Source organism: Solanum stenotomum, chromosome 8 (assembly GCF_019186545.1).
Source record: "Solanum stenotomum isolate F172 chromosome 8, ASM1918654v1, whole genome shotgun sequence".
Classification (NCBI taxonomy): Eukaryota; Viridiplantae; Streptophyta; class Magnoliopsida; order Solanales; family Solanaceae; genus Solanum; species Solanum stenotomum.
In genome coordinates, this window is record NC_064289.1 from 20,951,027 (window position 1) to 20,976,533 (window position 25,507).

General features: G+C 34.3%; 3 protein-coding genes across 4 annotated transcripts in view; 1 reads left to right on the forward strand and 2 right to left on the reverse strand.

Annotated features, from left to right (window-relative positions):
- LOC125873319 (hydroxyacylglutathione hydrolase 2, mitochondrial-like) overlaps positions 1–25,507 on the reverse strand; it is a 195,157-nt gene that overhangs the window by 126,896 nt on the left and 42,754 nt on the right. The gene's annotated exons all lie outside the window — the stretch shown is intronic.
- Positions 1,698–2,848, forward strand: LOC125873323 (ethylene-responsive transcription factor SHINE 3-like). The gene is made up of 2 exons (XM_049554237.1): positions 1,698–1,982; positions 2,146–2,848. The coding sequence occupies exons 1-2, from the start codon at positions 1,888–1,890 to the stop codon at positions 2,672–2,674; spliced, it is 624 nt and encodes a 207-aa protein (XP_049410194.1). The 5' UTR covers positions 1,698–1,887; the 3' UTR covers positions 2,675–2,848.
- LOC125873316 (uncharacterized) lies at positions 4,723–6,838 on the reverse strand. 2 transcript variants are annotated; one of them, XM_049554228.1, is made up of 2 exons: positions 5,527–6,838; positions 4,723–4,995 (listed from the first exon to the last, which is right to left on the reverse strand). In XM_049554228.1, exons 1-2 carry the CDS (start codon positions 6,597–6,599, stop codon positions 4,962–4,964), a joined length of 1,107 nt encoding a protein of 368 aa, XP_049410185.1. In that variant the 5' UTR covers positions 6,600–6,838; the 3' UTR covers positions 4,723–4,961. The 2 variants fall into 2 exon arrangements, with proteins under 2 accessions (XP_049410185.1, XP_049410184.1); XM_049554227.1 differs by having other exon boundaries at positions 4,723–5,013.

Sequence of the window (25,507 nt, forward strand, 5' to 3'; positions counted from 1 at the left end):
TAAGTTTGACCGGTAATTTGTGCATGAAGTCTTCATTTTTTTTAAAATGAAATTTATATATTTGTAAACTACGTAAAAGTACTATAAGTCATAAGAATTGACAATTCAAAATATTTAGATATATGAAAAATTTACAGTTAAAGATAGACTTGTTTGAATCTCGAAATTCAAAATATGTCACATAAATTGAAATGAAGGAAGTACTATTTATATGTTTGACTTGTTATTAGGCTTAGGGTGTAGGAGAATAATTTGTCGTGCTCATGGGGTTACACTGGCAAGATCCCTAACTCACCTCCGATTGTGAATTCGAGTCATCAAGGATGCAAGCTTCTAGTTCATAGTTGCATTTTATACTTTAATCACTAATGAAGAGATTACTATGAAGAACCTTACTTTTGACTGAGACAACGACTTTTATGGTAAGTGTTCACAATTTAGTGATATTAAACCTAATAAGGGTGATTCAATTCTTACCATCTCCATTTTCCTTCCTCGATCCCCAAAGGTGAATTTAGAAAATTTATGAGTTTGTACAACGTACTCAAGTAAACATTTCATATATTATAATATAATAATAATGATTGAATTTACAATCAAATATTTAGTAGATTTCTTACATGTGAACCCGTAATTGGGCTTCTAGACCAATCCCCATTATTATCACAAAAACAAAAGAAAAAAAAAAGATAAGGTAATTACATAAAGATTGATATTATTTCCTATGTGAATAATGGTATTGTACAATAAGCTTTAGTATTTGTACTCATCTCTGGCAGGATGAGTAATGTTGCTAAGATTATCAATTCTCATGTCATATGCAATTATAGCTTCTTCTTTCTTTTTTTTCAAATAGGTAGAGGAAGGGGAAATATGATAGAAGATTACAATGTAGGGAATCGAACGCTCATCAACAAGGTGAAAGTTCAAACAACCAACCAACTAACTGAGCTACTAAGATTACTTGCAGTTATAGCTTTATTAGATGGAGTAATAACAAACTAAGAACACTATCTTCTTCCTCTTCTTTAGTTCACACCACTTCCATTGAATGTTTTCTTGTCTTTTGTAAGACAGGTCAAACTCTTGTATGCAAATACAATTTGATAATTCCCAGAAATTAAAGCAAGTGATCATCATTGTGACAAATATCAAAGTCCTCCTTCTTTTCCTCTTAACTTATATTATCCCCCAACCAAATATAGTTAGGAACTTCACAATATTCCTAAGTAATGTCAAAGTTGTATCCATACTAGGTTTTCTGAAAAGAGTATTAATTGATGATCAACGATTCAAGTTAGAAGTTCAGTAGAGTTTGAAAAAGATAGAGAGGAAGAAGCGCGTTTCGATCTTTTTTTTCCAAATAAAGCCAGACTCAAACTTTGTCCTAACATATCTAGTACTAGAGTATTACTTTCACATTTACTCCCCTGCAGTTCAAGTCAATAGATGAGCAGGTGAAGTCTTTTATTGCACTCTCCAACCCCCCACACCCCACAATCATCTATACATACAAACAATTATAACAACACATTACGTTAATACCAAGTAAGTTAGTGTCAGCTATTATGAATCATTAGAATCCATCTCGATCTTAATAAAATTATATTCATATATCAATAAGGATCAATTCATATTCAGATTGAAACCGACAATGTGAACAAACTTGTATAATCAAGTATTTTTGGACGAAGAAATGTGAACAGTAATGTAGTATTTGTAGACATAAACTACATACCTTCTCTATAAATTCTATCACCAAACTCTTCCTCCTCTTCAACCGACACCATCTTCTCTTTCTGTGATGGCTTTAATTCTTCTCACCTAACTCTCATTTCATCATTCATTTCTGTGTCTACCTGATCTTTTTCTGCAACTTTTTTTAGTATGGCAAAGAACGACATGGTACAATCAAAGAAGTTCAAAGGTGTCAGACAACGCCAGTGGGGCTCTTGGGTTTCTGAAATTCGCCATCCTCTGCTGTAAGTTTTTCTCGCTCATCCACAAAACTACAAGTACACTGAAAATGTACTTGCATCAGTTATTAATTTACCAACATATTTTTTTTTTTGCTGGTGCGATAAAAATGTCAACTTTGCTCTCTAGTATGTACATGATGAGTCGTTTTTTTTTTTTTGTTTATAGGAAGAAAAGGATATGGTTAGGAACATTTGAGACAGCAGAGGAAGCAGCAAGAGCATATGATGAAGCAGCTATCTTGATGAATGGACATGTTGCGAAAACAAACTTCCCAATTGTGAAGGAGAGTACTGTTAACAATAATGGTACTAATGACAAGAAATTCCCCTTAACTTCTTCATCAACACTGTCTAGCACTGTGCTGAATGCAAAGCTGAGGAAATGTTGTAAGGATCCAGCACCTTCTATGACCTGTCTGAGGCTCGATAACGACAACTGTCATATAGGAGTGTGGCAAAAAAAATCAGGGAAACATTCTGGTTCTAATTGGATAACAAAAATCGAACTTGGGAAGAAGGAGGAGAAGCCTCATGATCATCAGAATATGAATTCTGAACTTGGCATTAGTAAACCATTGGACGAAGAAAACAGAATTGCTATGCAAATGGTGGAAGAACTACTCAATTGGAATTCTCCGTTTTCTCATGAACCTACTACTGATCATCTCTCTCCGTCTTTTTCCAACTCTATATGATACCAAATGTGGAATGTATTGCATGTATAGTTAATTAGACTAGCGTATCGTTATCTCCAATAAGAGCCTAAAAGAGAAGAGATTATTCTTGAATAATTCAAGTGCCAAAACCAATCCTTATGAGATTGTATATGTAAGTATTCAAGTTTCTAATCAGATATATATGTATATAATTATCAGTAATACTTCCATTAAGTAGTTGATTATTCTTAATTAAGCTTATTTAAGCATCTAACACTGATCTTTCTGTCATTTTCCCTCTATCCTGAAACAAAAAAATGACAATTCCCTTTCTAGGAACTTCATTTTTGGTACTACTTTCATTGCCGATGAATAAGAAAGATGAGCTGAATTTTGTAGGGGCTAGCTAAAGTTCCTGTCATCTTAAATCTTATACTTACAACAATTTGTTAAAGTTCAATGACTCAATGGAAGAGAAAGAATCTTAGGCAAAAGTTGTGTTAGATGGGAAATAAGTGCATTAAATTTAGCAAAGATAGAACATGTGTGGTTTAAGACTTAGTCAACTAAACCAGCTGGACTCTACTGAGGTAGTTCTTGACCCCATAAATTGCATTTGTACAAACTGAAGAAAATGAGTTTTCATGGACAAACTTAACAAGGTTGAAAACTGAAGGCCACTTTTGTTTTGTTGACAAAAAAAAACATGTGGACTGACATGATTTGCAAGTAGAAGTAATTGCTCACTGAAAAGTAATTCTATTGATATGAAACAAAGTTCAAATGACTTTGTTAGATAATTTCTCAAAATTGAGTGATATTTTCTAGGAACCCCAAAAAGGTCAAGCCTTTAAGCATAAGTAGGGTAGAGATGCAAGCAACAGTTGTTGCATCTGGTTCTTCAAGCGCGAAGCTGAACCACAGGAACGGTCTACTATACCACATCACCTCATATTTGGACTTGTAGACATATGAAGGCAGTTGAATGCATTTGGCTCGGAAGAACCATTACTGTCTTCAGGAATCTCAGAACTTAAAATCTTCAGTATTGTACACTAGAATATAACAAAGAGTGTTAAAGCTTTTACATCATTAGTTAGTTGTCAATGGATCCAATATCGCTATAAACTTTAGGGACATTTACAAAAGAAGGTTACATGCCTCTAAATAAACATATTTAGCTGCAGTTACTTTATTGATTTGCAAGCTGAAAATTCCAGCAGTAACAGGGAATTGGACTACAGTTTCACGAATAAAAAAATCAGTTGCTATTCGCATTGGTTCTTCACCAAGTCGAAGTTAATCTCCAGGTCCTGAAAATAGGCAGCAAGTAGCAACTAATCTAGTTGTTCGACCTCATGCATCAAACTAGACTCACGTTTTGTTAAAGGATGTTTGAGGTTGATAACTGTATTAGTTACAACTTACAACATTTGCTTGCAAGTGGAAATCGTGTATAGGCCTGATTTAAAGTATGCAAGAACACTACGAACTCAGAGAAGAAAAAAAACTAAAAGTTGAAATAAATGCTTGAAGGTACAACTATAACTATAATTCGACTGAGATCATTTTGTAGCTACGGAGCCTAAAACACTTCCTTGTCGTACTTTGAACTTGTCTCAAGAAAAACTGAGCACATTACAGTTATGTCTGCTTGACTAGGTCACCACAGAATAGTTTGGGTAAAAGACGGGTTGATCCATATTTTCATGAGTAAATAGTACTACACTTTGAAATTCAATATCATAATCTGATTACCGATTTGCAGGAAATATTCCACATTACTATGAATTTGCATAATTCATCAAGACCCAACCAAGGAACCCACCTTGGGTCGAGAGTTGGGTCTTAGGTCTTGAGTAGGGTCCCGGTTTGGGTTGGGTCTGGATCCTAGGTATCAGGTCAGTGGACGATAGGGATGGCAATCAGGTCCTGGGTTGGGGTCAATTCTCAGGATCGGATCCCAGGAAATCTTTCAGGACTCGTTCGAAATAAACCAGTAACTTTTGTTTCTAAAACTATGAACAAATATTTGCTAATGGTATAAGAAGAAAAATAAAAGATTTGTACAATTGTAGAAGAGGGGATGCAGAAGAAAGTGCTGAATATGAAATCAAATGCTGTACACACATTTTCCTCCGAGGAGTAATGAATAACATATCATAAACTTACTAAATAACCCCCCCTTCTCTATGCTTGATGAACCAAATCACCAACCATTTTACACACTGAAATCGTCAAAAATTGGCTCCCTCATCTCTCTTTGAGAAAAAAAAACACAATGATATGAACAGACCATGATGTCCTTCATGGCCTCTGTCCATCGCTATAAATTCCCATTATTCATCGTCTTCCCTGAACTGTTAGGAAGTCCTGGCCTGCAAGTGCCAATTTCTCATATTCAGAATTTTATTAACTGCATTAGATATTACAAATATATATATATATATATATACACTATATACTAAGCAAAATTACAAGTTAGCAAAAACGTTAGAGCTCTCTGCTAGTTCAGTAATGTCTACCTTACCATTTCATTAGAAATTATAACCTGTCTTTCAAACATAGTTCCTACAATGTCTACTCATATTGCATTATCTGCAAACAGTCTCAATCTGATTTTTCCTTGACAATGAGGGAGCTTTAGCATAGATTAGATAGATCCCACGTGGCAAATACTTCAAGATAAATGTCCAAATTTATTGTTTTATTTATCATTATAAATTATAATTACACTTCAGTCATGATCAAAGCACATACGAGATAATTTTCCAACTACTATAAGAATATGAATGAACTTCTTTCGGGATCATTTACGAGATAGTTTGACGGATATGTATGGAACCAAAGTATGTAAAATGTTGCGTGTCTATTGTAAATCCACAACTGACCTGCATCCGGGACTCCATGGGCAAAATGCTCCACCTGCAGCTAATGCATCTGCAATTGGCCTTATTACCAAAATCACCTCCCCGATCACCACGCACCATGCAACGGCAAGGTCCATCGCTAGGACAACATATCCATGTATAGGCTCTGCTGGCTGCCACAATGGCGACAATCCTAAGCAAAGAATCTGCACCGGCAACAATATCATGAACGATGTCGCAAGCATGTTCAGCCGTACCCGAATCTTCTTGTTGATCACAAACGCCACCACCCTCCAACATGACAGCAAAAACGCCAAGGAATAAACAATGCTGAATACTCCAAACACAACGCAACTGAACAAGGGATAGGTACAAAGCACAGATTTATTTCCGAAACGGTCAGTTGAAAGGTAAGAAGTCGCGTGCATAAACGTAGGTAATTGTGCCTCCAACGGAGAGAAAAACACGAAGAACGATTGCAGCAGTAGAATCGGCGAACAAGCTAAACAAACAAGTGCAACACCCCAAGTCCGAAAAGGATTTTGCGTCTTAATCGACTCGTTAACCAAGAAAAGAAGAGTAATTAAAAAACCCGGTTCGAAGAATCCTAATGAAAGAACCACATGAACCTTACAGATCTCAGCTTGTTGATTCAACGACAAAGACGGCAAAAAAGGGTAAAGATATTTCCGGCGAATAAACGGTAAACGAATCACTTCATTAATAGCCCAAAGAGAAGCGAATAAGACGAGAAGCAATCTCACAGCCCAAAGAGAATTAAAGTTCTGTAAATGAGGCAATTGACGAGATCTAATCCGGAGATGGAAAATAAAAGAGAAAGCGAATAGAGAAAGAAGAAGAATACCAAAAACAAACCAGATAGTTGCAAAATCAGAAACACCGTCAGCAATAGGAGGAAGAATAGGGAGGATGACAGTAGGTTTAGAAGTTGGATCTGTTAATAATAACTCAAATGGAGAAGGGGAAGAAGCAGGGGAACGGGATGAAATCAAACGAGACGATGATAAAGGGAGGAAGCCATTAGGATTATCAAAGGGAAGAGGAAGAGGGGAAGGGGATGAGAGGAGTCTCATAGGATGAAACGGTGGTTGATGGCGGAGGACTAAGAAGTCCCGGCCGCCGTGCCGGGGATGGAAAAGGGAATAAGTTGTTAATGAAGAAACTAGCCTGGAATTGCATAGTTTTTTGGGGGGAGAGAGAAGAGAGAGAGAAGAGAGGGGAAAGATTGTGATTATTTTTCCCTCTTTCTTCTTCTCCCAACCGACAGGTAAAAGTGAATGTTTCGAAATTTACACAAGAATTTTGGGTTTGAGAGAGAAACAGAAAAAGGTGGATTTTGTGAAATGACTCCTAATACTCCGCTATTTGTGCGGTTCTCCTCATTTTTAATCACTTGTCTTCTATTATTAATTTATCATATGGTCATTAAGTAGGCGTTTGACTATTGTATTTGGACATAATTTTTATTTGACATTAATGGTTTATTTACTAAATCTATACAAGATTTCAATTTTTCATGACGTACGATTTCAAAGTTTAATACAGAAAGATTAAATTAAATTATGTGTATTTGAAAGATTGTAATAACACATATTTATTTATTAAAAAATATATAAAAATATGTAATTTACTGCTTCAAATATTAAAATTATATCCAAACGGGCCTCGATAGTCGAATCATAATAGTGATTGTGAGGCGATGGGCTCTTGATCTTTACAAGTGCTGTTTAAGATTTATTTTTATTATTTTGACTCAGTAGTTGGCTGCTTGCGTGCCATTAAGGGATTGAATGGTTCAATAAATAAAGGATAACAATTCAAAATAGATATACATATATTAATCACAAGACAAAAAAAAAAGATCTATTCAAAATGAGTTGTCAACTGGACGACTGCTCCTCAACTCATTCTTTTAGCCTTTATATGAAAACAAAAATCAACTCAAACTTTGTGGATTACATACATTTCATCTTAACAAGTTACAGCTAATAGGTCAAAAATTTATATATAAAGGTAGCCTGATGCAGATGCACGCTCGCTATGAGCAGGGTTTGGGGAAGGGTCCGACCAGAGGCGGAGCTGTGAGGGTTTGTGGGTTCAGACGAACCCATTAGTTTTTTGGTAGACTCTGTATTTGTATTAGAAAATTAAATAAATATATATGTATATTAACTTATAAATCCCTGACAACTGATTAGCAGCTAAGTGGTAAGAAGAGCGGTGGAAATATCTTTCACACTAGTGTTGCGGGTTCAAATCCATTATCACTCGTCTGTTCTAAAATTTAGAAACTCCATGTAAGAATAATTCTTACTTATGGCCCAACTTTACTTGTGACTCAAGTTTACTTGTGACCCAAGCAGGGTCGAATTTAAGTTAAAAAAAATGGGTCACTAGAACCCGTGGTCATCCGGCAAAATTTGATATATCTACTTGTAAATTCGTAAAATATAACAAATAGCAATTGAAGGAACCCATGATCACAAATGACTCGATGGTTCACTGGTTTGGGTGGTTGTTTTCCACTGGGAGGTTAATGGATCAATTCTCAATTGCTAACATTTATTTTTAAAAATTTTTAAAAGCACTCCAGTCATAAAAAAAAATACAGCTTTTCACTTCTTATTTTTACAAAAAAAAAATATTTTTACAAAAAAAAATTTAAATGTAGGTTCCATTGCAAGCATTTTATAAAAAAGCACTGCAATCAGCCTATTTTAAATAAAAAATACAGCATTGCTTTTTACTTCTTATTTTTACAAAAAAAATAATCTAAAAGTAGGTTCCATTGTCAGCATTTTATTTCACAAAAAAACATAAAGTAGCGCTCGAACTTCCCAGTTGAAAAAACCTATTTTTTCCTTCTTTTCCTATAACTTCACAGCTGAAAAAACCTATTTTCTTTCTTCTTTTTTGTTCTTTCAACTTAAATCACCATTCTTAGTAAGCAAACTAGCAAAATCAATTATAATATTTTAGATCTTATCTTACGTGCAATGATCAGTGGCGGCTCAAACGCACAAGTGGTCTGAAACAAAATCAAACTGAGGCCTTAAACTTTTGAGAAAAATTAATATTCTTTTTATAAAATCTACTTTTAAAAATTTTTGAGATGAAAAATTGTATATTTTTTTTATAATCGAATTCTTTTAATAATTATTTTTCAATCAATAATTCATATAACCAATGCATTTAATCTTTCTTGCAACATAGTACTCTAGGTATATCAAATTTCTTCTAATAAATTTTTCTCTTAGTATAATTTTTTATTTTTTTTTGCAAATCATATTTAATATTTTTCTTACGAAAAAGCTATATTTGTTGTTGCTAAAATAATTGAGGTCCTTCAAATTTGAAAGCCTAAAATAGTTGCCTTTTTCTTAAAGGGGCAAAGCCATCCCTGATAATGGTGCACCCATCTTCTTGAAATCCTAGATTCGCCTCTGGACCCAAGTAATACCATAAATAATATTTAATAAATAATAAATCTCATCCATACATTGGTTATTTGATGGAGTACCAAATTAAAGCTTAACCTCTGTAAATTGTTCCTTCCTCCACCCATTAGGGTTAGCACGTAATCTCTACACTAATTCCCTGATGGCTATGGTAACGTAAGGCTAGGACAAAGAGGTAGAAACTAATTTACGACTAACGTTTCTGCTTCTCTTAAATGAAAAAGAACAGAAACAGGATTGACATGAAATCGTTTGTCTTCAATCTTAAATGAAAATGTTTTTTTAAAAGGGAAAAGACTATGATATACCCCTCAACTTTGTCATTTAGAGCTGATATACCCCTCGTTAAAAGTGGCTCATATATACCGCTACTATTATACAAATGACTCACATATACCCTTTTCCCCTAACGGAAGTGGGAAAACTAATTTTAATTTAATCTTTTAATTATTTTTTTTGAAAAAAAATATAATTCATATGGGGTATATTTGATCCTCCTCACACTTTTTTTTTTTGACTTTTTTGGTTTCAACAGCTAATTTAAATTTATTATTTTGTTGGTCAAGTTTATTTATGTTTCACTGATTTTCTTGTAAAATTTATTATAGATTTCCCATTTTTAATAATTTTTTCTTTACACTAAAGAATGAAATAAAAAAAGAATAAGAAACTCGAATAATAATAATAATCAAAGAAGTCAAAAATAACTTTTGTATGAAAAAGATTAAAATATACCTTGAACTTTGTTAAAAGGATCATATATATACCCCTACATGAATTTTTCTAAAATTTAAAGTCAAAAAAATAAATTTAAAACTAATTATTTTCACTTCTGTTAGATGAAGAGTATATGTGAGCTCCTTTTGTAACGGTAAGGGTATATGTGAGTCATTTATATAACAGTAAGGGTATATATAAGTCACTTTCATAATGAGGGATATATCAGCTCTAAATGACAAAATTGAGATGTATATAGGCCCTTTTCCCTTTTTAAAAAAGAGTTCATCTTTTAGAGTGTGTTTGATTGGTAAAATTTAAATAAAATAATAAATCTCTTAAATATGAAAAAACTATGAAATTAGGTAAACCAAATTATACGAATAACATTTCATAGACTCCAACTCCGTCCTACTCTCGCTCCCTAGTGTTTAAATAAATTATACAGTAAATAGTTTACCTTTTTTACTTATCAAATATCAGAAAATCAATAAAAAAAATATTTTTTTCCTAAAAAAACTGTTTACAAGAAAATATTTTTGTGGAAAACACTTAATTCCTTAGTACCAAGCACACCCTTTAGTATATGTTAATTACCACTTATCAGCCTCAGAGTCCAAAGTTGAACAAATTAAACCCCTCTAAATTGCATGAAACTAAAATAAATTTGATGAACTGAGAGTTTTACAGCCAAAACCTGAATGCCCTTCAACAGATAATTAATTAAGGTCGAACCACAATATAATGGATTTGCAGAGCTTAGGGGAATGAAGCCTCGTCCGACGACATTATATATATATATATATATATATATATATGGTGATCTCGAACCAGATAACATTCCCCTCAATTATAGGTGTGATCTGAGGTCTTTAACGAATTTTGGAAGTATACTGACTACTAGCCAAAAATTTTCTTGTGAAATCAATTATAGGTGTGTATATATATGCACACCTCTTTTATCTATATTATATTTAATAAAATTATTGATATATTATCGTCATTTATAATCGCGCGAAATACGGTCAAGTTCACTTGTGTCACTAGACACAATAATGAGAAAAAATAAAATTGATAATAGTCTAAAATATAATGCAATGCAATGCAAAGACTAATGACCCGACCAATACACACAACATTGACTTCAAGTTCATTAGTTATTTTTTTGTCACAATTAGACATACAACTTAACATTCACATTGTTTCTAGTTAACAATGAAGTTATTATATTCTTCAAATCGACTAACTTTAATATTTCTGGAATAGTTTTTATATTCTTCAATTCGATATTCATTCAAACAGAGTGTTTAATAAATTGGTAAAAGTTTCTATATTCTTCACACCAAAGGAGTAGAAAATCAGAAGCTTTTAGTCTCCAAAAATTAGATCCGATTAAATTTCACACGGAGTAGAAAACTACACAGGTTTTAATCTCCAAAAAGAATAGTACATATTAATAATAATAAAACTAATTTCGTTAAGAATGTTGTTTATCTATATTACTAAGATAATTAGAACAATAACTTTATAGAACTTCGTAAGAAACAACAAAGTTTAAAGTATATATTTTCAAAATTAGAACGTTAAAAAGGTAAAGAAAATATAATCTACAACAAAAAAGAAACAATATATTGAAAAGAAGAAAATTTGGTCCATTGAATGCACAATATGTCCTTAAAGAAATTATTCCCCTCAAGCACCCGAGGTTAATGGAATATATCCTTTTAGGATAGAACGATCTTACTCACCGATGTATTGCTACATAAAATAAGTGTCAGCAAACCACTCAACAACAGTAACATACACTAGAATTTGTTTGTGCAGAATAAGAAGAAGTTCATAAAATTCATTGTTGAAAAATGAGAGGAAGCTCCTCTATTTATAGACAACAAAGAGTAGTATGAACAAGTGCTTATTGTGCCTTATCGGAAAGGTCACAACCTTTTAGAAAAATCACAACTTTTTGAAAAAGTCAGCCCTTCGAAAAAGTCACAATGTTTCGAAAAAGTCCCAACATTTCGTAAAAATCACAACTCTTTAGAAAAATCACAATCCTACGAAAAAATTACAACTCTTCAGAAAAGTCACAACCCTTTATTTTCTATTCACACCTTTTAAAACCCAGCAATATTCAACTCGACCCGCTCATTTGCGATCCCTACGGACATGTTAGAATTGCAATGGCTAGTAGAAGCCATGTTCTGTTGTTGATACTACTACTCTGTTAGATAGTATCCACATCTTTCATCTGTTGCAACAGAGTTAGTTGTTGGTTTGTATCCCCTTTTGTATTAAACTTACCTCATCTAGATTTAAAAGTTTGTTGCTCTCTATTGCTCTTAAAATCAGGTGGATATCCCACAATCCTGTAGCAATCATCCATATTGTGCCAATGTGCCCTTTAATTCCTTTGTAATATCAATTACGAGTTAGTAAAATATATCTATCTTTGTTTGAATTCGAGTTTCATTGGTCTAGTTATTGGGTTCATTACATTAGTGCTTTCATTGCTCGTACTCCATGGCTGACGGGTAGCTCAACTTTTCTTGCCAAATCCCAGCTGCAATCGTGCTGGATCGCTTCTGCGGCGTTTCCGACCCAATTGGTAAAGTGTTATTTACATTTTTATGGATTTTCTAAGGATATGTGGCTCATACCATGTTAGAACCTCATGTGGCCAATTCAAATGTACTTCTTGAGCTGTGAAATTCAAGGTAGTTCTTCAACTTCTATTCCTTGCATCCTATATGTTTGATGAAATGTTTCAAACAGTTTCTGCAGTTAGAGGTGAGTATCGTGACCTTGTCATGTTTAATATGCAACTTGGATTTGGGATAGCCCGATGCTCGAAAGAGATGTCTGAAATGCTTTTTTCAACTTGTACATATGTCCAACTTATAAACAGAGGTATAACTGATCACTTTAGTAGACTTGGTCGTGCTTCACTTATCTTTAACTTTACATTTGTTTACACTTAACCAATGCGGGTTAGCATTTCCATTTGATCCTGGTTCTTGTTTACTAACTATGTTTCATGGAGTTACAAGAAACTCTGTATTTTGTGTTGCTTCGGATGACTTGCCTTGTAGTTAGAACGTACAAAATGGATATTAGACACAATATTACAATCTTGTTACGTTTCAAGAAAATTTAATTTGTTGAAGCAATCATGGATCATTTGTTGTTATCACTGGCGTTGCAGTTAGAACGTTTGCTCCTGATGTTACTATGTGATTCATTGAGTCTCATTAGGTATTGTATCAAACACTGAGACTTCAAATGATCAGTGTAAGACACATATATGTCACAACTACATCCTGGCAAAGGCATCATGACATCAATAATCAATCTCATCCCAAATCTTCTTCAATTCACTTGTAATCGTGCACACGATCCATGAAACCATAATCACATTGCACTTCTCCCATTGCTCAGCCAGTTCTCCTATTTATGCACTTTTTACGCAAGTTTCATTGCAAAAATCCAAAGACGGTTTATTTCCTTATTTCTCATCCTGAATAAGCTAGCCCTCCCAATTGTCACTGAGGGTGTTATGAACAGGCCAGGACCAGTATGGGCAAAGTATCCCAACACCGAACTAAGAGACTATGTTTGGGATCTAGGTTGATAAATACTTGTGAGAGCAAATTAGACTTACGCAAATTGTTGAGAAAAATGTCTAGTCCTCTCATCCTCTTTCTTTGAGTTCTGCTTTTCATCCCTATCTTCTATTTGTGTTCTGCTTCTCATCACTATCTTCTACTTGTGTTCTTCCATTTCCCTTTTAGTTCTTAATTCCTTTGTAATTTCAATTACGAGTTAGTGAAATATATCTATCAGCTGTTTGAGTTTAAATTGTGTTGGTCTAGTTATTGGGTTCATTACAGAGAGCACTTCACAAGTGAATTGTAGGACAAGGCTAGAAAATGAGTTCAAGCTCTGTCTTGGCTCTCCTCAAATCTCTCTTTTATTGGATATCATTGCCTCCTCCAATGATACCCGTCGAAGAGGGCTTTCAGTTATGTGTGTTCCAGGGTTTAACTGATTTAGAAATGAGTGACTTCGGAAAGCTAAAAAGAACAACAGTAGTGTTAGTTCGAAGCTGATATGAGATGTTAGTTCGAAGTTGATATGAAGTTTTGATGATTTAACAAACTTATCGATCTAACAAGGAACCAGATCCTTGTTATTGGGACTGCTGACAGGGAAATGAATGAATAAACTTAGTGTGAGGAATATTTGTGTGTAATCATAAAAAATGGGGAAAATGTTATATTCTAGGTGTTTTGATGATCCTCACAAATGCAAGGACCTGGTCCCTGGCAGAGTGTTCTCGTTCAGATACAAATAGAGTACAACTATAAAGCAGTCATGTCAGGTGGTAGGTGAAAAGTGCAGTGTCCTACACCAATAGGAAGACAGGACGAGATTATATGCTTCAGTGTCTCACAAATGCAGGGACTTGGTCCTAGGCAGAGTTCTCTCGTCCAGATCTATAATGGGGTACAGTTGAAAAGCTGCCCACGTCAGAAGTTGGTGAAGCCGTCAGAAGTACTACACCAATCAAAAGGGATGAGGTTGTTTGTCCAATGTGTATTAAATTTTTATGGTTGACTTAGTCAACATGACAAACAACAAACTAATTCATTCATTCAAAAGGAAAGAGAGTTAGCACGTCTTCTCAAGAACTTACTAAGAAAAGTTTGTAAGGGACCTGGTCCCTGCAAGACTGCGTACATGAAAGGACGACAGTACAACTGTAAATCGGTCACTTCTGATGTGATAGGTGCACGTCTTTACATAGCAGGCATGCTCTTAGCCAATGGGCTGTCCCAAGGAGTTTGTATTCATTTTCAATATAGTCTCTTCCAACAACACACAAACTCAAGACTTGGCAAAACAAAAACTTGGATTTTGTCTGAAAATTCATAAGCTTTAAAAGAAAGTCATCTTCAAGGAAGAACAATACTCATGCTCAACAAGGGACCTGATAGAGTGCTGAAGCGTCTTTGTTGAGTTTGAGTTTTGTTAGTTTTTGCAACTTGAAAATTCTCAAGAACACTTGCAAAGACTCACTTTCAAAAAGTATTCTCCGGCAAGCACAACAAGGACCTGATCAAGCTGCAAGCATCAGAGTGTGTCTTAGGAGTTATACTTTCGTGCATATATTGTAAATTTGTTCCTAGTTTATAAAGGATTCAGATATTTGTTTCGGTTTCTAAAAGCCTAAATCGGTTGAGTTTAACTGGTTTAGTGGGCAACATTGTTTTGCTAATTAGTCAAATTCTAAGTCATCTAGGAGCTAGTTGATTTAGTGGACGGTGTGGTATCCGCTTATCAAAGTCTAAGTTATCTAGGGGTGATAGCTTAGTGGGCAGTGTTGTATCTGCTTTGGCTCGTCTAAGTGATAGGAGGTATTGCTTAGTGTGGAGATTAGCAAGCTAATCTCATTTTGTAAACTGCTTTTACTTTTGCTTGGAGAAGATTAGTGGAAGAAGTATGAAAAGTCTTGTGTGACAGGTCGTGGTTTTACTCCTTTGAGCAAGGAGGTTCCACGTAAAATCATTGTGCCTGATTTACTTTGTGTTATTCATTTTCTGCACTTTATTCTGTCGGGGACCTGATCCCAAGAACACTGGTGGATGCGTACATTCCAACAAGTAGACTTAAGATTATTACTTATAAAAAACAACAACTATAATCTTAATTTAGTCGTGTCGAAAGTGTCAGAGCTAAGAGAAATGTTGACGTTGCAAAACTTTGAGTATCATATCAACTTGAACATTCATGCCTGCTTTACAAAATAATCATATAGTTTGATGTCTTTCATGTTGTTTTCCTCAAACAAAAGATCAAATAGGACGGTCAAGGCTACAATAGTGATCTTTTGAGTTTAAAATTACTGCCACTCGTCATGTAACTATAAACACATTTTATTTTCACATGATTTCAGAGTTTAGAATACAAGGGTATTGACTGCTTGGCTTATTACTGCCCTTCTTTTCGAACAATATAGATGACATAAATAGGCCAAAAAGTACCCACAGAACTCAATTGAATGTGTCATAGATCGATGTCAATTATAAACAGATTAATTACAAGGCCAAAAAGTCAATTATAAACAGATTACATGGCCAAAAACTAGAATAAAGAATCAGGTAAAATACTAAAAAAGTGAATTGTGATTGCAATGTGAATCATTACAGAATAATGTAGGCAGGCAGTCATGTGTTTGTGGGCAAAACTGAAGCTCTACAAAAAGGACATGATTTTTTCCTCTGCAACCACTTGTTTATGCATTCAGCATGAAATTCATGGCCACATTGAAGTGTGCCAATGTAATCTTTATCTTTATATTCAAGCAAGCAGATATATAGCACATGCTTCTTGTTCCTCATCATCATCATCACCATCTTCGTTGGCGTCTATGTCCATAACACAAGTAACATAACATGTACTTCTTTCGAAATACTCAGACATATCTTGATCCACAAACTCATTAATATCGTCTTCCTCCACCACCTCTTCTTCTTCTTCTTCGTCTTCAATTTCATCACTATATAGATTTCATCAAGAATCGATTGTGGCACTTGAATATTGTAACGAATGTAGTTAGTATTCACTTGCATTCGAGCTGTCCTAGTCGGTCTTCCACTTGTTTGCTGATTGCCTTGATCAAGCAGATGTATATCATACTCCATTCCTGTTTGTAACTCATTCACGATTTCCTCTTCCTCTTCCTCTTCCTCTTCCATAATATCTTCATCCGACAACTCCTCTTCTTCAATTTCATCAACAATTTCACCAATATTTGAATGTTCTAACTTAATATGAGACATGAAACTATAATCAACTGGAGGCAGGTGTTGTAGTCGATTCAAGAGTGCAGCAAAAGAGGGAACTTGATCATATTGAGACATGTTTCTTCCCAGTGTTTATATTGGAAATTATTGCAACTCCCTAGCGCATTTATAGTAAATAATATTTATGGAATTAAATTGAAAGTTAAACGGAATTAGTTTCCTATAATGTTTTTCTTCCTATTCTTTTCTTACTTTCCCCCCAACTTTTAGGAATTAATCACAACTCAGAATTGATATTTTACCACAAATTTTGACAATGAATCATTAAGCTTGAATAATGAGGGGTATTGAGGACAAATTACGATGTCCATTTTCACAAAGATGGTATACTTGATTAATGATTAGTTTCCGTATAAGCATAGAAGAACTTTTAGGAATTAATCACAACTCAGAATTGATATTTTACCTCAAATTTTGACAATGAATCGTTAAGCTTGAATAATGATGGGTATTGAGGACAAATTACGATGTCCATTTTCACAAAGATGGTATACTTGATTAATGATTAGTTTCCGTATAAGCATAGAAGAACTTTTAGGAATTAATCACAACTCAGAATTGATATTTTACCTCAAATTTTGACAATGAATCGTTAAGCTTGAATAATGATGGGTATTGAGGACAAATTACGATGTCCATTTTCACAAAGATGGTATACTTGATTAATGATTAGTTTCCGTATAAGCATAGAAGAACTTTTAGGAATTAATCGCAACTCAGAATTGATATTTTACCACAAATTTTGACAATGAATCATTAAGCTTGAAAACCTACTTTAATTTTGTATATATCTCTTACCTAAATTTTGGTTTAATTTCTAGTGTTTGTCTTTATGTGTTTATCTATATACTTTATGTATTTTCTCATGTTACATGTTAACCATTATATATTTTATGTATTATCTCATGTTACATGTTAACCACTCCATACTACTCAGTGACTTAAGATGCTAGCAATAACATTACTTAGCAATCGTCAAGAATCATATATAGAAGAAAAACACCATGCTATAAGATTATTTATTTTCACATATTACAACACGATGCTACAACATTTTTTTTTGGTTATGCCCTCTGTTCAATTTTAGTTATCATTATAATGTTTTAGATTAAAATAATCCCTTAATTCTAACTCGGAAACTAACCTATAGTTCCAAAAACGTGATTTTCTCTCTCCAATCTTCTTGTAATTCTGTCATTCCGAAATAAATTACTACTATTTAGTTACCCCCTCCGTCCACTATTGTTTGTCAGGGTAAGATCATGCACAACCCTTAAGAAACATTTAATATAATGTGCAATTTGACTAATATAACCCTACTATCAACCATTATTAAACTGGTTTGTACTTTTTGAAAATTGTAAAAACAACTTTTTTCACATTAAAGTAGGGGAGGCAGGGGGACCAGGTCGGCCCGCCCCGGCCCGCGACCGGTTCGAGAACCGGCTCATCGGACCCGGTCCTGTCACTCTCGCGGGTTGGGAGGGAATCGGGATAGGGGACCGATTAGGGGCCGGTTCACCCTTTGGTCCCGGTCGACCCGGCCAGGCTGAACCGGGCAGTTTCGCGGGATCCCCTCATTTTTTATTTTTTTATTTTTTTAATTATATCCGTTGGGGCAACGGCTAGTGGGTCCCCCTAACGGATTTATTCACCTTTTTCACTTCCCCAACACCCCCTACCACCCCCTACTTTTATACTTTAATTTAAACCCTCAAGTTATCATAAATACATTTTAACCCATTTTTAATATTATAAATACCCCTCTATCCCTTATTATTTCTTACAAAATCATCTATTCTCTCATCTATTTTCTATATCCTCCCAATCTTAAGTCTCAATTTTTTATTCCATTTAAGTCTCATATTATATCATAATACATATATTTCAATTCTAAATTTTCATATTATATCATAATATATATAATTCTCATATTTGCTATCAAGTATTGGAGTTCCAAATTACAAGTTACAACAAACTACAAGCTTCAAGAATCAATTATAACGTTTGCTATTAACGCAGACGTTTGGAACATTCGTTTCATAATATTTATATTTTATTTTTCGTCATTAATTTTTGTGTTATTATTATTTTTATATTACACTTTACATATAATTAAATATGAGTTCTAGCAAAAAAGATACCGGTAAAGGAAAAGAGAAAGAACCAAGTGGCATTAGTAAATTATTTAATTTTAATAAAAAAAGTAGTAAGGAAAAAAATAAGAGTAAATGTGGTGGTACTTCTTCTTAATCAATGTCTAGAGTTAAATTTAATACAAATGATTCTACTTATGTTGATGATACTTCTTATGATATTGATTCAAATGTTCAACTCGATCATGAAATTTTACAACAAATTTATGGTGATATTAATCCTTATCTTGATGAAAATTCAGGTGAAGAAGTAGAAGTTGGTTCAGGAGATGAGGAATTAGAAGATACACCTACTAGTCTGGTGACAGAAGTTCCAAATGAAACTACAAATTTAACAGAGCAAAATTGTGGACGCCCACCCCTTATACCTCCTACAAGGGAGAAGGTGAAATATCAACGTCCTAAAACTTCTGTTGTGTGGCAATTTATGACTTTAGATAAGGAAAACTCTATTGCTATTTGTAATAAATGTAAGCAACCTTTTAAACATAAACAAGGTGGAGGTCAAGGTGGGACAGGGGGCTTAAATAGACATTTGTTATCTTGTGTGCCGATTCAATATATAGAAGCTAAATCATTAGCCGATAGAAAAAAAGGAATTCTAGTTAATGATTTTGATATTAATGTTAATGAATCGGTAGGGGCTTCTAACATGGTTCAAGGAACATTAGATCCTTCTAACCCCGGTGGTCCACTAACACAACGTAAATATAATAAGGAAAGAGATCGCGAAAATTTAGCTAAAATGGATTCTGTTTGTGGCTTGCCTTATAGTTTTCCTTCACATCCCGGTTTTATTGAATATATTCAACAAACTTATAATCCTACTTATAGAGGTTTTTCAAGAAATACTGTTAAATCTGATGTTTTTGTATATCAAGGTAAACATTGTCAATATCTTCGTTGTATATTTAGCATATTAGATTGTAGAGTGTCTATAACTTTGGACATGGGTCGTAGTGTTAATGGATGTGATTATTTAACTGTTACAGCACATTGGATTGATCATAACTGGAATTTGCAAAAAAGAATCTTAAGTTATAAAGAATGTGTAGAGAAAAAAAAATGGTGCATATTTAGCTTCAAATATTTTGAGTGTTCTAGATTATTACATGCCTATAGATAAAGAAATGTCTGTCGCATTAGATAATGCATCTAATAATACAAACGCTGCTAGTATGTTAAAAACTAGATTATGTCCAATTGATGTTAATTCTTTTCATGTTAGATGTGTTGTACATGTATTAAATTTAGTTGTACAAAATGGTATTTCATTATTTAAATGTGGTTGTATGAAAATTGAATATGTTGTTGCCTGGATTTTTTATGCTCATAAAGCTGCTATAATTAGGAAATTTAATGAGCGTTGTGTACTATGTGATTTGCCACCAAGAAAAATNATACTGACTGCTAGCCAAAAATTTTCTTGTGAAATCAATTATAGGTGTGTATATATATGCACACCTCTTTTATCTATATTATATTTAATAAAATTATTGATATATTATCGTCATTTATAATCGCGCGAAATACGGTCAAGTTCACTTGTGTCACTAGACACAATAATGAGAAAAAATAAAATTGATAATAGTCTAAAATATAATGCAATGCAATGCAAAGACTAATGACCCGACCAATACACACAACATTGACTTCAAGTTCATTAGTTATTTTTTTGTCACAATTAGACATACAACTTAACATTCACATTGTTTCTAGTTAACAATGAAGTTATTATATTCTTCAAATCGACTAACTTTAATATTTCTGGAATAGTTTTTATATTCTTCAATTCGATATTCATTCAAACAGAGTGTTTAATAAATTGGTAAAAGTTTCTATATTCTTCACACCAAAGGAGTAGAAAATCAGAAGCTTTTAGTCTCCAAAAATTAGATCCGATTAAATTTCACACGGAGTAGAAAACTACACAGGTTTTAGTCTCCAAAAAAAATAGTACATATTAATAATAATAAAACTAATTTCGTTAAGAATGTTGTTTAATTATCTATATTACTAAGATAATTAGAATAATAACTTTATAGAACTTCGTAAGAAACAACAAAGTTTAAAGTATATATTTTCAAAATTAGAACGTTAAAAAGGTAAAGAAAATATAATCTACAACAAAAAAGAAACAATATATTGAAAAGAAGAAAATTTGGTCCATTGAATGCACAATATGTCCTTAAAGAAATTATTCCCCTCAAGCACCCGAGGTTAATGGAATATATCCTTTTAGGATAGAACGATCTTACTCACCGATGTATTGCTACATAAAATAAGTGTCAGCAAACCACTCAACAACAGTAACATACACTAGAATTTGTTTGTGCAGAATAAGAAGAAGTTCATAAAATTCATTGTTGAAAAATGAGAGGAAGCTCCTCTATTTATAGACAACAAAGAGTAGTATGAACAAGTGCTTATTGTGCCTTATCGAAAAGGTCACAACCTTTTAGAAAAATCACAACTTTTCGAAAATGTCAGCCCTTCGGAAAAGTCACAATGTTTCGAAAAAGTCCCAACATTTCGTAAAAATCACAACTCTTTAGAAAAATCACAATCCGACGGAAAAATCACAACTCTTCAGAAAAGTCACAACCCTTCATTTTCCATTCACACCTTTTAAAACCCAGCAATATTCAACTCGACCCGCTCATTTGCGATCCCTACGGACATGTTAGAATTGCAATGGCTAGTAGAAGCCATGTTCTGTTGTTGATACTACTACTCTGTTAGATAGTATCCACATCTTTCATCTGTTGCAACAGAGTTAGTTGTTGGTTTGTATCCCCTTTTGTATTAAACTTACCTCATCTAGATTTAAAAGTTTGTTGCTCTCTATTGCTCTTAAAATCAGGTGGATATCCCACAATCCTGTAGCAATCATCCATATTGTGCCAATGTGCCCTTTAATTCCTTTGTAATATCAATTACGAGTTAGTAAAATATATCTATCTTTGTTTGAATTCGAGTTTCATTGGTCTAGTTATTGGGTTCATTACATTAGTGCTTTCATTGCTCGTACTCCATGGCTGACGGGTAGCTCAACTTTTCTTGCCAAATCCCAGCTGCAATCGTGCTGGATCGCTTCTGCGGCGTTTCCGACCCAATTGGTAAAGTGTTATTTACATTTTTATGGATTTTCTAAGGATATGTGGCTCATACCATGTTAGAACCTCATGTGGCCAATTCAAATGTACTTCTTGAGCTGTGAAATTCAAGGTAGTTCTTCAACTTCTATTCCTTGCATCCTATATGTTTGATGAAATGTTTCAAACAGTTTCTGCAGTTACGGGTGAGTACCGTGACCTTGTCATGTTTAATATGCAACTTAGACTTGGGATAGCCCGATGCTCGAAGGAGATGTCTAGAATGCTTTTAACTTGTACATATGCCCAACTTATAAACAGAGGTGTAACTGATCACTTTAATAGACTTGGTCGTGCTTCACTTATCTTTAACTTTACATTTGTTTACACCTAACCAATGCGGGTTAGCATTTCCATTTGATCCTGGCTCTTGTTTACTTACTATGTTTCATGGAGTTACAACAAAATCTGTATTTTGTGTTGCTTCAGACGACTTGCCTTGTAGTTAGAACGTACAAAATGGATATTAGACACAACATTACAATCTTGTTACATTTCAAGAAAATTTAATTTGTTGAAGAAATCATGGATCATTTGTTGTTATTGTTGGCGTTGCAGTTAGAACGTTTGCTCCTGATGTTGCTATGTGATTCATTAAGTCTCATTAGGTATTGTATCAAACACTGAGACTTCAAATGATCAGTATAAGACACAGATACGTCACAACTACATCCTGGCAAAGGCATCATGACATCAATAATCAATCTCATCCCAAGTCTTCTTCAATTCACTTGTAATCATGCACACGATCCATGAAACCATAATCACATTGCACTTCTCATTGCTCAGCCAGTTCTCCTCTTTATGCACTTTTTACGCAAGTTCCATTGCAAAAATCCAAAGACTGTTTATTTCCTTATTTCTCATCCTGAATAAGCTAGCCCTCCCAATTGTCACTGAGGGTGTTATGAACAGGCCAGGACCAGTATGGGCAAAGTATCCCAACACCGAACTAAGAGACTATGTTTGGGATCTAGGTTGATAAATACTTGTGAGAGCAAATTAGACTTACGCAAATTGTTGAGAAAAATGTCTAGTCCTCTCATCCTCTTTCTTTGAGTTCTGCTTTTCATCCCTATCTTCTATTTGTGTTCTGCTTCTCATCACTATCTTCTACTTGTGTTCTTCCATTTCCCTTTTAGTTTTTAATTCCTTTGTAATTCCAAGTATGAGTTAGTGAAATATATCTATCGGTTATTTGAGTTTAAATTGTGTTGGTCTAGTTATTAGGTTCATTACAGAGAGCACTTCACAAGTGAACTGTAGGACAAGGCAAGAAAAGGAGTTCAAGCTCTGTCTTGGCTCTCCTCAAATCTCCCTTTTACTGGATATCATTGCCTCCTCCAATGATACTCGTCGAAGAGAGCTTTCAGTTATGTGTATTCCAGGGTTTAACTGATCTAGAAATGAGTGACTTCGGAAAGCTAAAAAGAACAACAATAATGTTAGTTCGAAGCTGATATGAGATGTTAGTTCGAAGTTGATATGAAGTTTTGATGATTTAACAAACTTATCGATCTAACAAGGAACCAGATCTTTGTTATTGGGATTGCTGACAGGGAAATGAATGAATAAACTTAGTGTGAGGAATATTTGTATGTAATCATCAAAAATGGGGAAAATGTTATATTCTAGGTGTTTTGATGATCCTCACAAATGCAGGGACCTGGTCCCTGGCAGAGTGTTCTCGTCCAGATACAAATAGAGTACAGTTGTAAAGTTGTCATGTCAGGTGGTAGGTGAAAAGTGCAATGTCCTACACCAATAGAAAGACGGGACGAGATTATATGCTTCAGTGTCTCACAAATGCAGGAACCTGGTCCTAGACAGAGTTTTCTCGTCCAGATCTATAATGGGGTACAGTTGGAAAGTTACCCGCGTCAGAAGTTGGTGAAGCCGTCAGAAGTACTACACCAATCAAAAAGGATGAGGTTGTTTATCCAATGTGTATTAACTCTTTATGGTTGACTTAGTCAACATGAGAAACAACAAACTAATTCATTCATTCAAAAGGAGAGAGAGTTAGCACGTCTTCTCAAGAACTTACTAAGAAAAGTTCGTAAGGGACCTGGTCCCTGCAAGACTGCGTACGTGAAAGGACGACAGTACAACTGTAAAGTGGTCACTTCTGATGTGACAGGTGCACGTCTTTACATAGAAGGCATGCTCTTAGCCAATGGGTTGTCCCAATGAGTTTGTGTTCATTTTCAATATAGTCTCTACCAACAACACACAAACTCAAGACTTGGCAAAACAAAAACTTAGATTTTGTCTGAAAATTCATAAGCTTTAAAAGAAAGCCATCTTCAAGGAAGAACAATACTCATGCTCAACAAAGGGACTTTGAGAAGCGTCTTTGTTGAGTTTGAGTTTTGTTAGTTTTTGCAACTTGAGAATTCTCAAGAACACTTGCAAAGACTCACTTTCAAGAAGTATTCTCCGACAAGCACAACAAGGACCTGATCAAGCTGCAAGCATCAGAGTGTGTCTTAGGAGTTATACTTCCGTGCATATATTGTAAATCTGTTCCTAGTTTATAAAGGATTCAGATATTTGTTTCGGTTTCTAAAAGCCTAATCAGTTGAGTTTAACTGGTTTAGTGGGCAGCATTGTTTTGCTGGTTAGTCAAATTCTAAGTCATCTAGGAGCTAGTTGATTTAGTGGGCAGTGTGGTATCCGCTTAGCAAAGTCTAAGTTATCTAGGGGGTGATAGCTTAGTGGGCAGTGTTGTATCTGCTTTGGCTCGTCTAAGTGATAGGAGGTATTGCTTAGTGTGGAGATTAGCAGGCTAATCTCATTTTGTAAACTGCTTTTACTTTTGCTTGGAGAAGATTAGTGGAAGCAGTTTGAAAAGTCCTGTGTGACAGGTCGTGGTTTTACTCCCTTGAGTAAGGAGGTTTCCACGTAAAATCACTGTGCCTGATTTACTTTGTGTTATTCATTTTCTGCACTTTATTCTGTCGGGGACCTGGTCCCAAGAACACTGGTGGACGCGTACATTCCAACAAGTAGACTTATGATTATTACTTATAAAAAACAACTATAATCTTAATTTGGTCGTGTCTAAAGTGTCAGAGCTAAGAGAAATGTTGACGTTGCAAAACTCTGAGTATCATATCAACTTGAACATTCATGCCTGCTTTACAAAATAATCATATAGTTTGATGTCTTTCATGTTGTTTTCCTCAAACAAAAGATCAATAGGACGGTCAAGGCTACAATAGTGATCTTTTGAGTTTAAAATTACTGCCACTCGTCATGTAACTATAAACACATTTTATTTTCACATGATTTCAGAGTTTAGAATGCAAGGGTATTGACTGCTTGGCTTATTACTGCCCTTCTTTTCGAACAATATAGATGACATAAATAGGCCAAAAAGTACCCACAGAACTCAATTGAATGTGTCATAGATCGATGTCAATTATAAACAGATTAATTACAAGGCCAAAAAGTCAATTATAAACAGATTACATGGCCAAAAACTAGAATAAAGAATCAGGTAAAATACTAAAAAAGTGAATTGTGATTGCAATGTGAATCATTACAGAATAATGTAGGCAGGCAGTCATGTGTTTGTGGGCAAAACTGAAGCTCTACAAAAAGGACATGATTTTTTCCTCTGCAACCAC

Coding starts and splice junctions, on each gene's coding strand:
- LOC125873323 (XM_049554237.1), top strand. CDS start 1,888: ATGGCAAAGAACGACATGGTACAATCAAAGAAGTTCAAAGGTGTCAGA. Junction 1,983..2,145: donor GAAATTCGCCATCCTCTGCT/GTAAGTTTTTCT, acceptor TTTTGTTTATAG/GAAGAAAAGGATATGGTTAG.
- LOC125873316 (XM_049554227.1), bottom strand. CDS start 6,599: ATGAGACTCCTCTCATCCCCTTCCCCTCTTCCTCTTCCCTTTGATAAT. Junction 5,014..5,526: donor CCATGGAGTCCCGGATGCAG/GTCAGTTGTGGA, acceptor TGGCACTTGCAG/GCCAGGACTTCCTAACAGTT.